The 16,934-nt window shown below is 40.3% G+C and overlaps 1 protein-coding gene across 1 annotated transcript in view; it reads right to left on the minus strand.

Annotated features, from left to right (window-relative positions):
• Positions 1-16,934, minus strand: part of UGGT1 (UDP-glucose glycoprotein glucosyltransferase 1) — a 110,408-nt gene that overhangs the window by 65,357 nt on the left and 28,117 nt on the right. The window contains 7 exon segments of the mRNA XM_049768899.1: positions 1,947-2,097; positions 3,168-3,259; positions 6,435-6,495; positions 8,080-8,179; positions 11,183-11,283; positions 15,489-15,567; positions 16,171-16,267. Coding sequence (XP_049624856.1) covers positions 1,947-2,097; positions 3,168-3,259; positions 6,435-6,495; positions 8,080-8,179; positions 11,183-11,283; positions 15,489-15,567; positions 16,171-16,267 — 681 coding nt within the window.

Here is a 16,934-nt window from a genome sequence, read left to right on the forward strand (position 1 = left end):
AATTGGGCCAGAGTAATAACAAAGCAAGTAAGGGGGCCAGAGAGATAGCATGGAAGTAAGGCATTTGCCTTTCATGCAGAAGGTTATTGGTTCAATCCCGGCATCCCATATGGTCCTCCAAGCATGCCAGGAGTGATTTCTGAGCGTCGAGCCAGGAGTAACCCCTGAGCGCTGCTGGATGTGACCCAAAAACTAAAAAAAAAAAAAAAAGCAAGTAAGGGTTTGCTTTGCACATGGCCAACCTGGGTTCAATCCCCAGCAACAATTATGGGCTCCTGAGCCTGCCAGGAGTAATTTCTGAGTGCAGAGCCAGAAGTAAGTAACCTGAGTGCCGCCAGGTGTAATCCCACCCTCAAAAAAAATAAATAAATAAAAACCAATTTTCTACAGATCAAGTTAAAAATAAATGACTAAATCACAATCATAAAATATGAGGCTCTGGGGGCCAGAAGAGCCAGAAGTAAACCCTGAGCACAACTGGGTATGTGTACCCTCCTCAAAAACAAGTGTACTAGGAAAATCCAAATGGTGAAGTACATAATACATACATTAACATCAATCTAATGCCAGAGCTATATAAAAATGTCATCTGACTAAACTGAATATTAGTCTCTTAATATCCAATAACAGGCAAAAAGAGAAAGCATGTGTGTATGTCAGCAATCACTTTAGACAAGATGATCTAACAGCGGTGAAGATTCAATTTCTACCCATCCACTAAGTATTCCAGTTCTAGGAATCTAACCCAAATAAATCTGCATGTATACACAGAGGAAGGTACCAAAAAGAATTTTTAAAAAAGCCTCTATCAAAACGAATGGAAACAAGTATTAGCAGAATGCAAAAAAAAAAAAAAAAAAGAAAGAAAGAAAATCTTGTACACTGCTTGAAAGGATTGTATATTGATGTGCAGCTGTTACGGAAAATAGTCGGAAGACTCCTCAAAAAACATAAAATGGAATTTTCATATGATCCAGTGACACCACTATCTTTTCAAAAAGAAACAAAACCACTAATTTGAGAAGATGTGTACATACTCAATGGAATACTACTTTGACATTAAGAAAGATAAAAAGTTTATGTTTGGGGATTTGTTTGGGGTTTTTTGTTTGTTTGTTTTGATTTGGGGGCCACAGCTGGTGTGGCTGTTATTGCTCTGGCCCAAATTAGTTTTTACTTATGGGTTTCTTCATAAATTTTTATTGGTGAGGCCAGAGTAGTGGCACTAGAAGTAAGCTGTCTGCCTCGCGTGCACTAGCCTAGGACGAACCTCGGTTCAATCCCCTGGCGTCCCATATGGTCTCCCAAGCCAGGAGCGATTTCTGAGCTCACAGCCAGGAGTAACCCTGAGCGTCATCGGTTGTGGTCCAAAAAAGAAAACAAACAAAAATCATTCTTATTGTTATATTTGAAATTTTTACTCAGATTTTACTCATGGCACATTCCTAGAAAGCTCAGAGGAACAAATAGGAGAGCTAGGGATTAAACCCAGGTCAGCTGCATTCAAGACAACACCCAACCAGCTATACTCTTGCTCTGACAAGAATGATGGAATTGTACCTTTGGAAACAAAATGGATCAGATAACGGTCCTTTTAAAGAAAGCTGTTAGAAAACCAATTGGTGTTTGAAATAAGATCATAAACAAGTTGTATGCAACCCAGGAATCAAACTAAATGAACCCTCTAACACAAGAGATGGATGGTCAGTTGAAATCTAAGGGGAATACAAAAAGTGTCAAACACATTTAAATACAGTAACTTGGGCTTTGAGGGGATTTAAGAGCCTCCCTTATAAAGAACTATTATTCATATAAACAGTTGCTAAAAATGTTTGGCAACAAAAACAAAAATTTTAAGAATAACTTATCTTTCATAAAGACAAAAAATAAATCACAATAAAATATCTGGCCAAAATAGGTGACTGAACACTAATGAAAATACCTACTGAAATTGCAGGACTCCTGATGTCCACTGCATAGTCTGCCTCCGAAGGCTGGATATTCAGTTTCAAAACATTATGCAGAGAAAGGCCTTCTATCCCCAGTCTGTGCAATCCTTCCATTACCCGAGCTTCATTCCTTAATATATCAAACAGACTGGGGGGTAGAGGGAGAAGGAGAACCAATTAGTAAAAAAGCTTAGAGAGTAATAAAAAAAAACATGTATGTGGCAAAAACAAAATATGTGTCAAACTAGCTGAGAAATAAAACAGGAGTTTTTATTTGTGTGCAAGGCAAACACTGTGCTAACACTCTGGCCTCATCAGTTTCATTTTTCACACGTGGCTCTCTAGCTCTGCCAACACTAACTGTTGAAGAGGCTTTCCTAGCTCTACTTCATCCACTCGACTGTTCTTTCATAAATTAACTGCCATAAATCTGAAGGCTAGTCCCTGGAATCTCAATTCTTTCCAATAGTCTGAGATTCTATCTTTAGTACATCACACATTTTTGTTTTATGTTTTTGGGGTTTTTATTAAAGGCAGGTACTCAAATAAATCAAACAAATCACCTTCTAAGAAACCATAGGATGCATTTTGAATAAACTGCTTCACATTCTTTCCAGACATAAAAGAATACGTTCTTTTGTTTCTATGATTAGCCAAAAATACTGACTCTAAAGTAGAACGTATAAAAGACATTTTGGTATTGAATGTCCAAAGCCTAATGCGTTCGGTTCTTTAAGATGAAACATAACATCCATGAGGTCATTCTGCTCAATCTCAAACTTGCACATTGGGCCTGATAAGCCACCTATAACCACCAGGCTACATCACAGAGAAATTCAATCTAACTCTCACATTATTAAAAACTACTCAAATTCCAGAGATAATACCATTTACCTTACACACAGGAAACACATATGATACCCCAAGCCCACCAAGAGTGAGTCCAGGAGCAAACCCTGACCACTACCAACTACGGCACCACCCTCTCCCTCCCAAATAATTTTTAAAAACTTCTCAAAGTATAAAAATTATTCTCCAGGGCCTGAGAGAAACCAACCCTGGAGCATATACATTGCATACAAAAGATCTGACTTTGGTCCCCAGCACCGCATGGTCCCCTGAGCATCATAAGTGGGGAGAAAGCCCTGAGCACTGACAAATGTGGGTCCAATTCCCTCCCCCAAAAAAACTCTAAAACTAAGAGAACGATAATCATACCTGAATATGTCTTGTGTGTCTAAGTCAATATGAAGTCCATTGATGAACAGTGCCGAATCCCCAGGCTGTAATCCTAAAGTTCCTTTGAAATACTGAAATAGTGTTTAAAAAAAATAGGACTGAATAAGAAGAGAATGTTTACAGTGATTCTGTCTTTCTGGTTTTATTATAGATACAAATGTTCACAACATCATCTTTGGAAAAAGAAGCCCTAAGGCTATGCTTAAGATTTCATTTTATGCCATCCCAGATCCCTCTTAGCATTTATATACAATAATGAAATGAAACTGCCAATTGATGCAACATTCATCTCTCCTCCCTCCTTTTAGTGATTAATACTATGACATTATGGTGGTCTCCACAATCATAGTGGAACAGGTTATTGTTATATAACCCAAGGTCACTTTTTGGAAGACGGCTGCTCTATTATAGGAACTGATAGAATTAATTACTAAAGTATTGAACCTGATGAAGTAAAGGGAGCTAGAGATTCTGAATTAATTTAATAAGGAAGGGTATTAGATGCAACTGAGCTCTCCTGAGGGTATTTCAATCCCTGTGCTCTAGGTGGTCACCCTAGTACCCGACTGTGCAGCCCTCTATTCTCAAGAACAAGTTGGCATCAAAAATACTGCTTTGATACCAAAGAAAACTGGGTGGTTACTCCTACATTCTTCAGCACAAGAAACTAATTAGGTAGCAGCAAGAGAACGTACCATATTTTTCACTCTATAAGACACACCTGACCATAAGATGCACATAGTTTTTAGACAAGGAAAACAAGAAAAAAATAATATTCTAAAGCAAATGGTTCTACGCGTGATGCCATTAGGAGACAGCAACTGGGAACAACCAGCCTGCAAGGCCAACATATATTTACAATACACTAGGCCATAGCTGTCTAAACACATTTACCTAACTTTATTTTTAAACATCAAGAAAAAAAAAACACATTTTTTTAAAATACTCAGACTTCATCTCCAAGTGGCATTCACTCCATAAGATACACAGACATTACCCCCATCTTGGGGGGTGGGAGGGTTGCGTCTTATAGTGCGAACAATACAGTAATTCCTTAATTCACCCACTGCTGACAGGAGGAATACAGGGAGTGTTGAGCTCCCTTCACTCCTCAGCATTCAGAATTCCAAGAAAAACAAAGTGGGGCCTTAGAGACAGCTCAATGGACTGAAGCACAGACCCTGCATGTGGGAGACTCAGGTTCAATCACCAGAACCACGCAGTTCCCTGAGGACTGCCAGGGTTAATCCCAGAGCTTTGTAATACCAGACTTTAGCATCTGGTATTGTATGAGAAAACAGAAAACACAACACTAAGGAAGTCATGGCTTTTTCCTCCTTCATCCTCTAAGGATAAAGTTGCATATAAATGAACAGAAAAATGGAAATGTGCATCAATTTCAAATATAAGTTTTTCCTTTCATGAGAAAATAAAAAATCTATTTAAATACTGGTTGGGAGTACAGCACTGCTATTAAAAAAAAAAAAAAAAAGAACTAACTAACCAGAGAGTAGGGTATTTGCCATTCACCTGGCCAACCCAGGTTTAATCCCTAACACCTTGGAATACCACATGTGATTTCTGAACCAAGCCAGGAACATGCCCCAAACACTGCTGGGGTGGCTCAAAAAAGAAAAAAAAGAAAGACTGAGCCAGAGGGAAAGTTTAATGAGCTAAGAATATGCTTTACAGGCCCCCAGCCGTCCTTGTCTTCTTCCCCTGACTCCAGGCCTTCCCTGGGTGCCAGCTCAGATGGCCAGAAGTGGGTTCAGGTGGACTCTTAGGGGTCCTCAGGCTTCCCCCCTCCCTCCATACTCCAGGGGGGAGGTGCATGGGGAGGAGGGCAGGCAGACATCTGGCTTCCGGTTTCCTCCTTGATTCTGGAGACCAGCTCTTGCCAGGTATAGGGTTTTTCTCCCCTGGACTTCAGGCCTTCCCTGGGCGCTGGTCTAGATGGACTCTATAGGGGTCAACAGGCTTTCCCCCTACCTCTCCCTACACTAATGGGAATATGCTCTGGGAGGAGGGCAGGTCATTCTAGCACTGGTTTATGTTGGGATAGTCACTGGAAATGTTTTCTCCTTGTTTTCATATTGATAGTATTGTATTCATATATTTTATATATCCATAATATCCATCTTGTATCGTGACCGATACTGCCCTACAAAGCTCATTTCTAATCTTTTTTTTTTTTTTTTTTTTTGGTTTTTGGGCCACACCCAGCGATGCTCAGGGGTTCCTCCTGGCTGTCTACTCAGAAATAGCTCCTGGCAGGCACGGGGGACCATATGGGTCACCGGGATTCGAACCAACCACCTTTGGTCCTGGATCGGCTGCTTGCAAGGCAAACACCGCTGTGCTATCTCTCCAGGCCCTCATTTCTAATTTTTACTGCCTCAGTCCCAACCCTTACTTCCCCCCATCTTCCCATGTAGGTGCAGCTAATGACATGAAGCTCACCACATAGAGTGATAAGTGCAGTTAGAGAAATAACTACACTGAAAACTATCATAACAATGTGAATGAATGAGGGAAAAAGAAAGCCTGTCTCGAGTACAGGTGTGGGTGGGGTGGGGAGTGGGTAGATCTGGGAAATTGGTGGTGGGAATCCTGCACTGGTGAAGGGGGGGGTGTTCTTTATATGACTGTAATCATACAACTAAGTTATATTTGTAATCACGGTGTTTAAATAAAGATAATTAAAAAAAAAAGAAATGCAAAGCTAGGAATAACCTTGAACATAAAGCTAGGAGTTATCTTTGAGCATTGTCAGGTGTGACCCCCCCCCACCCCTCAAAAAATTAAAAAAATAAATAAATAAAAATCTTTGGATTTAAAAAAAAAAAAGAATATGCTTTACATGCTAGGAGCCAGAATTCTATCCTGGCACAGAGTCTCCTAAAATACAACCATGAATGACTCCTAAGCACAGGGGGGCTGTGGTCCAAAAATTTTTAAATTGGGGGGAAAAAATCAGATACTTTTGATAATTATCTTCAGCCCTATACCTAAGACTTGAAAACAGGACACAAAAGGGAATAAGAAATTAGGGGTTTTTCTAAACTAAGTGGCAGCACCGATTAATACTTTGAATTATGCTCAAATTTCAATCAGTAACAATGTATTACATAAAAATAAAACACCACTATTCCAAATGAGAATAAAACTTAAATGTGACTGATTCAACTCAGAATATCTGATCTAAAGATAACACAAAACAGAAAGGACACTGTTCGTGGATAATACCTTTTGATTCTCCTCCACTTCGGCTCTAAGTTCTGAACTCACAGCTGTTTTGGTTATTGTTCTAAGGAAATAAAAGATTTCATTGTTTTAACAGTTGATATCAATGTCTTTAATTTCATACTTAAATATGAAACACGTTGAAATTAAAAAATTAAATGGAAGAATACTAAAAATTCACAACTGATAAACATATTTTCTCCTCACAGATGTGCACATTATTTTCAACATTATAAGATACAAAATCAAGGTAAAAGCAGCAGTAACAGAAGCAATTTACAGCAAGTACATTATTCCCAAGATCTGTTTTATTTATATCATTTTAGTCATATTTATGATTTCTACTGCTCACAGGCTAAAAAACATTTATACTGGGGCCGGAGAGATAGCATGGAGGTAAGGCATTTGCCTTTCATGCAGAAGGTTGGTGATTCAAATCCCAGCATCCCATATGGTCGGTCCCCTGAGCCTGCCAGGGGCGATTTCTAAGCGTAGAGCCAGGAATAGCCCCTGAGCAAAGCCGGGTGTGACCCAAAACCAAAAACCAAAAAAAATAAAAATAAAAATAAAAAACATTTATACCTAAATTAAGGCTTTTTGATCTGTTTAAGGTACCAATTCATTAATTCTATCCACAAGATGTCAGTCTGATTTCTTCAGATATGCCCTTAGGTGAGGAGGAATATCTCTTCTGGCCAAATTAAGTGAACACATACTGTGAATGTGAGTTATATGTCCAAAGCAATATTCTTCAAGACTAATCAATTAACAAATCTATTCACAAAACATCTTATCTCAGAAGTCAAAACCCTTCATTCAGAGAAAGACTGGCCACCAACTTATTTGTTGATTTCAGAAAATTTGGCTGTTAAACAATTTACCCTAAGATGTAACTGACTAATTACTCAGTTGAAAACAATACCGGAGTTCTTTACGTGACTGAAACCCAACTACAATCATATTTGTAATCACGGTATTTAAATAAATATATATATAAAAAAAGAAATGTCATATTAAAAAAAAGAAAGAAAGTAGTACCGGAAAAGATGCATGTAAAATCTTAATCTGTCACTATAAACAAATCAGTATCTATAGACAGACATATGAAAATTTCCAGGAAGAAAACACCAGAGTCCGTGCCACATGCTAGCTTAGCTTTATCTGCATAATGCCGGCTTGTGTTAATGTGACTAGTACTGAATGGTGGTACCACTGTCTCTGTCTGTCTGTCTTACTACTCAGGAAAACAACTTAAACCTACTTGCAAATGTTATACAACTAGCCATTGGTACTGAAAAGGGCACAGTAGAGACCAGATTCTTTAACCACTCTATGCAGAGAACTGCAGTATGCTGGTAGTGAGAAAACTTTCATTTTTGTTCACTTGTTTGGAGTTATGGTTTTTGGGTCACACCTGGCGATACTCAGGAGTTACTCCTGGTTCTGCACTCAGGAATCACTCCCAGTGGTGCTACCATAAGGGACACCAGAAATGAAACCTAGGTCATCCACATTCAAGGCCAATGCCTTAAACACTGTACTATGACTCCAGCCCCAGGTAATTTTAAGTTTTACACATTGCCATAATTCAATGGGCATATTCTTTATATAAATATTAAGATGACTAAGTATTTGTTACAAAGCTTACCTGGCTTTGGTGGGAAAGTTTTGACTAAGATCCTTCATAACTACCAAAGCTAACTCAGCAGGGGCAGCCAAGATTCGGGCAGCAGTTTGAAAACTTAGGTCTGCAAAAACGGCAAATACATTTTAAAGTATATTAATTTCATGCAATTGAAAATAGAAAAATAAAACACATTTATATCACACCTTCTTCACTTGCTATGACTTTAGGGTGCAACCAAAGTACTCATACTATAATTTCATATTTTTCATTTATAAGGTGGATTTTATTTTTATTTATTTTGGGGCCACAAAAACTATTTTGTTTGTTCTGGGTAGGGTAAACACCCTAGGGAGGGAAGAAGGGACGCAGAGAGGAGGGAAGGAGGGAGGCAGAAAGGGAGAAAGAGGGGGAGAGAGAAAAAGAGGAGAGAAAGGGAAGGAGTGAAGAGGGAAGGGGAGAGGAAGAGAGAGAGGGAGATAAGGAGGGAGGGAAAGAAGGAGGAAGGAGGATAAAAACCAAAATACAATGACAATGGGGAGGAGGGTGGGCAGATATCTGGCTTCCAGTTTCCTCTTTGATTCTGGAGGCCAGCTCTTGCCAGGAATGGGGTTTTGGAGAGGCCCCATGTCGGAGGCCTTCTCCCTAGCCTGGGGAGTGCTAGGAGGATTGACAGGCCCCCAGCCGTTCCCCTCCTTCTCCCCTGAACTCCAGGCCTTCCCTGGGTGCCTGCCCAGATGGCCAGAAGTGGGTTCAGGTGGAATCTTAAAGGTCCTCAGGCTTCCCCCCACCATCCATACTCCAGGGGGGAGGTACATGGGGAGGAGGGCGGGCAGATATCTGGCTTCCAGTTTCCCCTTTGATTCTGGAGGCCAGCTCTTGCCAGTTATGGGGTTCAGAGAGGCCCCATGCCGGAGGCCTTCTCTCTAGCCTGGGGAGTGCTGGGAGGCTTGGCAGGCCCCCAGCCATCCCCCTTTTTCTCCCCTGGACTCCAGGCCTTCCCTGGGTGCTGGTCCAGGTGGACTCTATAGGGGTCATCAGGCTTTCCCCTTACCTCTCCCTACACTAATGGGAATGCACTTTGGGTGGAGGGCGGGCCGTTGCAGCACTGGTTTATGTTGGGACAGTCACTGGAAATTTTTTCTCCTTGATCTCATTTCAAAAACCACACAGGGGCTAGTGCCCCCACGCTTACAATATATATTGATATGGGGCCGGGCGGTGGCGCTGGAGGTAAGGTGCCTGCCTTGCCTGCGCTAGCCTAGGACGGACCTCGGTTCGATCCCCTGGCGTCCCATATGGTCCCCCAAGAAGCCAGGAGCAACTTCTGAGCGCATAGCCAGGAGTAACCCCTGAGCGTCACAGGGTGTGGCCCAAAAACCAAAAACCAAAAACCAAAAAAAAAAAAAAAAAACAATATATATTGATATATTATATGCAGATAGTTTATATATGCATAATATCCATCTTGTATTGTGACCTTGATACTGCCCTACAAAGTTCATTTCTAATCTTTTACTGCCTCAGTACCAACCATTATTTCCCCCCATTTACCCATGTAGGTGCAGCTCATGACATGAAGCTCACCATATAGAGTGATGAGTGCAGTTAGAGAAATAACTACACTGAAAACTATCATAACAATGTGAATGAATGAGGGAAATAGAAAGCCTGTCTCAAGTACAAGTGTGGGTGGGGTGGGAAGGAGGGAGATCTGGGCAATTGGTGGTGGGAATCTTGCACTGGTGAAGGGGTGTGTTCTTTACATGACTGTAATCATACAACTACAATCATATTTGTAATCACAGTGTTTTAAATAAAGATAATTTTAAAAAATATACAATGACAAAACAAACATATTTCCAGTAATACTACTCTGCACAGTATCTGTCTACCAAAAGGTTCACTTTCTTTTCTTTTTTTTTTTTTTTTTTTTTTTTTTTTGGTTTTTGGGCCACACCCGGTAACGCTCAGGGGTTACTCCTGGCTATGCGCTCGAAGTCGCTCCTGGCTTGGGGGACCATATGGGACGCAGGGGGATCGAACCGCGGTCCATCCAAGGCTAGCGCAGGCAAGGCAGGCACCTTACCTCTTGCGCCACCGCCCGGCCCCTCACTTTCTTTTCTAATCAGTCATATACAACCTTAAAACTATGTGATAGCCTCAGAATCATGTGAATAAATACAATTAAGTTCAAACTCTAGCTTTTTAGTGGCACTTAATTAAAAAAAAAAAACAAAAACAGGGTAGGGCCTGGAGAGATAGCACAGCGGCGTTTGCCTTGCAAGCAGCCAATCCAGGACCAAAGGTGGTCGTTTCAAATCCCGGTGTCCCATATGGTCCCCCGTGCCTACCACAGCCAGGAGTAACCCCTGAGCACCGCCGGGTGTAAACCAAAAACCAAAAAAAAAAAAAAAAAAAAAAAACCAGGGTGGGGAAATGCGACAGGAGTCAGGGTACATGCTTTGCATGATTGAGAACCTGGTTTAATCCCTGGCACCACAAAAATCTCCAAGTGTAGCCCTTGTGGTCCTGAGAACCACTTGAGTTATCTTGATGGTCCTCAATACAACTCAGGGCCCATGGGGAATAAATGGCCTTTCACAGAGAGTAGACCCTATGCTCCGTAACACTGTCTGGGATGGATTGGGGCCCGAAGCAATAGCACAGCGGCAGGGCCTTTGCCATGGGCTGATCCCAGATGGACCCCGGTTCGACTCCTGGCATCCCACATAGTCCCCGAGCCTGCCAGGAGCAATTTATGAGCACAGAGGTAGGAATAATCCCTGAACACCACTGGGTGTGGCCCCAAAATCAAAATAAATAAATGTTTAAAAGATAAAAAAGCACTACACACAAAAAGAACAAGGCTAATGAAGCCTACTCCATTCTGAAAGTCCCTGCACCCTATTTTTGGGTGTACAACCTCTCCTTTACAGCCTGCACTTAGGATGCCTATATCCTTCCTGAGGGCATGGATTTTCTTTATGTTAGCCTTTTCTCTCTCTGCTTTTTCTCTCTGGACAATCCCACATTCTCCTCAGAATTATCATCATCCCACAGTAAAACTATTTTAATTAACCAAAAGAAAAAGACACACAGGAGGGGTGATTAACATTTGTTTTACCTTGCAACTGCCAGACTTTTAAAGGAGCCATTTCATTGGTACTTTCCACAAGATGCTTTCTGAGCTCTTTCAGCTGTCCCCTCAGCTGAGGGTGCAGCTCTCTGAAAAAAACATGAAACCAGGCCTTTACATGTGTCTTTCCTGCCTCAAAACACACTGAAAAGATGCCTACAATTTTATATGCATGGTCTTCCTCTTAGTGAAAAGGGAAAAATATACATCCCAATAAAAGGTATTATTTTTAAAAAATAAGTTAATATAGAAAATTATACATTAATTTTAAAACCATAAAACTTACAGAATAAATGAGTCATTACAAAAGGGATTCTCTATGGAGGAGAGAGAGGAAGAAATAAGACCAAGAAAGGAAGAAAATAAACCTCAAATCTAATAACTACTGTGACTCACACACCTTGTTTCTTCAAGTGAATATGGGAGTATGGGGATAATATTTGTTCTTAAAGCTCTTAAAAAAAGAAAAACTACCAAAAAAAAAAAAAAAAAGAAAAACAAATATGATAACAGTCACATCACTGCCAAATCCTTCTGGAAGCACAGAAAACCCAATGGAAGAGACAAGTAGAAACCCACAAGTTCAGTGAATAAAAACAGTAATACAGAAGGTTAGACCAGTATCAAACAGCTCTGTAAATCCCTTAATGACTGTAGTGACACTATGGTGAGGATGTTTAATGAGTTCAAAGAAATAATAGCACAGGTAGTCAAAGCACAAGAAAGTATGAATGTCAAAATGAAAAAACTACAAGTGAAGAGTATGGTTGATAATATTAAAAACCTAAGTAGTAGCTCTGAGCAGCAAACAATAGCTAAGGAAAAGAGGGAAGCACTCCAAAATGAAATGTAGGAAACCTCTAGAAAAGAACAGAAAGTTGGGGAAAATCTGAAAATAAATGAAAGAAAGAAACAGTAGCGATTTATAGGATGAGGTCAAGAGGAAAAATAAAGGAAACACGCAGTCCCTGAAAGACAGAAAGATCAATTTGATGAAAATGTAATAGTTAAGATATCAGAGCTAAGAATTTCCTAGAGTTGAGGAACACAGAAACCAAGATCCAAGAAACCTGAAGGGTCTCAGTGAAGACATACTCAACAGAAAAATCCAAGAATGACAAAAGCCAAAGTCTATTCATATTTTCTCATTAATTCTTCTTGCTCTTATTAAAGTCTACATTTATAGGATTTATCTATTTCATGTCAATTTTACAATTACTAGTATGAAATTACTTATAAAATTTTTATTTATATAACTGTGTAAAAAGATAGCTTTAAGGGGCCGGGAAGGTGGCGCTAGAGATAAGGTGTCTGCCTTGTAAGCGCTACCAAGGAACGGACCGCGGTTCGATCCCCCGGCGTCCCATATGGTCCCCCCCAAGCCAGGGGCGATTTCTGAGCACATAGCCAGGAGTAACCCCTGAGCATCAAACGGGTGTGGCCCAAAAACCAAAAAAAAAAAAAAAAAAAAAAAAAAAGATAGCTTTAAAATAATGATTAGGGGCCGGAGAGGTGGCGCTAGAGGTAAGGTGTCTGCTTGCAAGCGGTAGCATAGAATGGACCGCCGTTCGATCCCCCGGCATCCCATATGATCCCCTCAATATGAGCATGTAGCCAGGAACCCCTGAGCGTCAAAAGGGTGTGGCCCAAAAACCAAAAAAAAAAAAAAAAAAAAAGATTAAGTTTCACTGATTTACAATTTACATATAGAAAGCTCCACTTATCTATATGTCTGTAGGTGTTATCACCTCTATTGTATTTTTTAAAAAGATCTCTTTCCGAAGGCTGGAGCAATAGCACAGCAGTAAGACATCTGCCTTGCACAGGTAGACCCAAGACAAACCCAGGCTCAATTCCCAGCATCCTAGCAGTGGTCCTCAAACTATGGCCCGTGGGCCACATATTGTATTTGTATCTGTTTTGTTTCTTCATTGCAAAATAAGATATATGCAGTGTGCATAAGAATTCGTTCATAAGTTTTGTTTTTACTATAGTCAGACCCTCCAATGGTCTGAGGGACAGTGAACTGTTTAAAAACTGTTTAAAAAGTTTGAGGACCCCTGCATGGTCTTGAGCGTGCCAAGAGCAATTTTTGAGAGTAGAGCCAGGATTAACCCCTGAGCGCTGCCGGGTGTGGCCCCCAAAAATAATAAAAAGAAAAAGAAAAACAGAATCTCTTTCCTTGTGTGAGGTAGAAAGGAACACAGTAAGGAAACAACAAATGGCCAAACATCAGAACTGGACATTTTGTCTATAGAACTAAGTTTACACTGAGGAAAGAGAGGGGTGCTGGGAGGACCCCTTGAGCCAAGGGTGGAGTCCAAATATTCTGAGACAGTCGAATAACTATTCTCATTGTCCAATAGGAATGTCTCCAACATCAACATCACAACAAAAAAGTCACAATGTTGGATTGGAGAGAGCTCAAAGAATGTTGCACGCACACTCTTCATGCAAGAAGCCCAGATTCAATCCCTGGCACCACATAGTCCCCTGCCAGTAGTGACCCCTGAGCTCAGAGCCAAGAATAGCTCCTGAACATGACCAGGTGTGACAGGAAAGCACCTACATATCTGGTGTGAGGTTATCAGTTAGAGCTCTACCACCATGCCCATGGTGTGCAATACAGCTGCATAGCTACTGTGTGATCTCTGTAGTCACAACTAAAGTATGAGATCCATAGTGAATATAGCAACTGTGGGCATGACCACCAGCCATTACAAGCACAGTCAAGTTGGGGAACCAAGGAATATGTTTGAAATCAGAAAACCAAGACTATGAAAAGAAATTCTGAAAACTCGGATTCCATGAAAATGGAATTTAATGACATACCAAGGAGTACATTACTGAGGTTAAACTCAACTATACATGCATAGAATGAGTTCCACATGTCCAATAAACTGCACCATATACCTTCTCAGGGGATTGCCATTTCACTCAGTCACAGCTCAAAGCTATAGTGTATGAAACTGGACTTTCATATATATATGACACCTTCTTTAAAAAAAATTTAAAAAACAAGCATAGATTCCTAATATTCCTAAGTATAGGAATGTAAAAATTAGAAATGTAAATTCCTATTCAATATTTCCCTAAGAAGGAACCTCAGGAATTAGAACAAATCTTGGCAGAAAAAAGAAATCTGGGGGCCGGGCGGTGGCACTAACGGTAAAGTGCCTGCCTTGCCTGCGCTAGCCTTGGACGGACCGCGGTTCGATCCCCCGGTGTCCCATATGGTCCCCCAAGCCAGGAGCAACTTCTGAGCACATAGCCAGGAGTAGCCCCTGAGCATTACCGGGTGTGGCCCAAAAAAAAAAAAAAAGAAATCTGCAAAAACTAAAAAAAAAAAAAATTTAGCTCTACCATTCTATAGTGTTTTCATAAAATTTTTCTGAGATGTTCCTTAAGGACACATTTCTTGGCCAGGGCTCCAGCTCAAAGGGCTGAAGTATAAGAATCAGATGTGGAAGCCCCCACACTGCATGGTTCCCTGGCACTAGGGAATCCCTGAGAATTACTTGGTGTGCACTCCCCAGCTCCCAAAATTCCATCTCATAGAAAGAAAATTCTAATAATGTACTTCAACTAAAAACATATAGTCTACTATACTTCATTTATATTTTTCAGACTATGTTTAGCAAAGTCAAAACAGCATATCTCCATGATTTCTGAGCGTACAGCCAGGAGTAACCCCTGAGCGCTGCACGATGTGACCCAAAAACCAAAATAAATAAATAAATAAATAAATACAACCAGTCAAGAAAAAAAAAAGACATGTCTTGAGTTAAAATAACTAGAGTTATATGAAAGATTGCTTCTCCTTAAAAACTGACAATTTTTAAATATGGCAGAGTCTGGAAAAGAAATTTAACTTAAACCACAAGCAAGCTGTTATAATATCATTTAGTAATAATATGCTACAGGAAAACTAGACAACTAACAGTATTGTAAGTAGTAATATCCTCACACCAGGCTACTTATATAAAATTTTTTTAAGAAATTTGAACCAGGGGCCGGCGAGGTGGCGCTAGAGGTAAGATGTCTGCCTTGCAAGCGCTCGCCAAGGAAGGACTACAGTTCGATCTCCCAGCGTCCCATATGGTCCCCCCAAACCAGGGGCGATTTCTGAGCGCTTAGCCAGGAGTAACCCCTGAGCATCAAACGGGTATGGCCCGAAGAAAAAAAAAAAGAAATTTAAACCCAAAGTGTAATAAGAAAGAGAATACATACAGTGTAGGGCAACCAAACAATACAGGAATAAGGGAACTTTCCAAAATCTTATACTTGTATGTACCTTAATTTTCCAAAGAGAAATCCCTGAACTTCATCAATAGGATCATTTTCACCTATTACAGTGGCGTTTACTTCAGTTCCTATAAAAACACAGCAAATACATGTTTAATTGACCAGACTAGAAATAAAATGCTATAAACTATTTTTTGCTGATTCGTTTTGGGGGACCACACCCAGTGATGCTCAGGGGTTACTCCTGTCTCTACACTCAGAAATTATTCTGGTGGTACTCAAGGGACCAAATCCAAGTCAGTCGCATGCAACGTAAGAGTGAACTGTTCCAAATACAGAAAAAAAATTTAAAAAGTAGAATTATTCATTCATTATCAGATAGTTGGGCAAGAAACTAATGACCTTGTGAACTACACAATGCCAATAACAATAGCTATCGTAGACTCAAGTTCTTGTGTACTGCTAAATTACATAATATAATTATATATTATATAATACATTATATAACATTTTATTTTCTTCTCACAAATACTTTAAGAAGTATATATCATTGAAGTTAACAAACAGGAGAAAAATAGTGGACATAAGATATTTAAGGTCACTCATAATAAAATCAAGACTCAAGTTCATACAATTCATACAATGAAACCTATTTTTTATTAGGAAAACAAATTTCCCTTTAACTCCTATTTAATGAAAAGAAAGCATGTGGTCTTAATTTACAAATTCACCTTTCACCTGAGTATCATCCTTGGCCTTGTACTCAGTGCTTTTAATGGCCAATTCCACACCATAGCCAGAGAGATAAACAAGCTCCTTCCTGGGATTCTGCAAGACAGCACAACATTAAGTTCCAACATTATCAGATAGCTGTTTCCACGAAGTAACACACAACCAATCATGTGAACAAGGACAGACTGTATATCTTGCAACACGTACGCAAATGGAAATTCCCAGATAGATAAAAAAATCTGATGCAGGAGGAGCTAGAGCAATAATAAGTGGGTGGGGCATTTGCCTACTAGAGGGTGGTTAACTTGGGTTCAATCCCCAACATCACATATGCCTTAAACCCCACTGTCACCCCCTCCCAGGGCAAAATTCCAGTTGTTAATTCCTGCACAGAGTCAGGAGTAAGCCCTGAGTATTGTGAGGTGTGGCTTCCATCCTCCTCTTCCTCCTAGCCCTCCTGGCCAGGGTCCTCTTGGCCCTCATCTATAGTGTCTTTGGGTATTATTCTCAACTATCTTTTCTTCTTTTTTTATTTTGTTTTTGGACCACACCCGGTGATGCTAAGGGGTTATTCCTGGCTATGTGCTCAGAAATTGCTCCTGGTTTGGGGACCATATGGGATATCGGGGATCGAACCCAGATCCATCCTGGGTCAGCCGCATGCAAGGCAAATGCCCTACCACTGTACTATCACTTCAACCCCTCTTTTCTTTTTTTCCTTAATAGCCCACAAGTGAGTGCAATCATTCTGTCTACTCTCCAT

The sequence above is a fragment of the Suncus etruscus genome, chromosome 2 (assembly GCF_024139225.1).
Source record: "Suncus etruscus isolate mSunEtr1 chromosome 2, mSunEtr1.pri.cur, whole genome shotgun sequence".
Classification (NCBI taxonomy): domain Eukaryota; kingdom Metazoa; phylum Chordata; class Mammalia; order Eulipotyphla; family Soricidae; genus Suncus; species Suncus etruscus.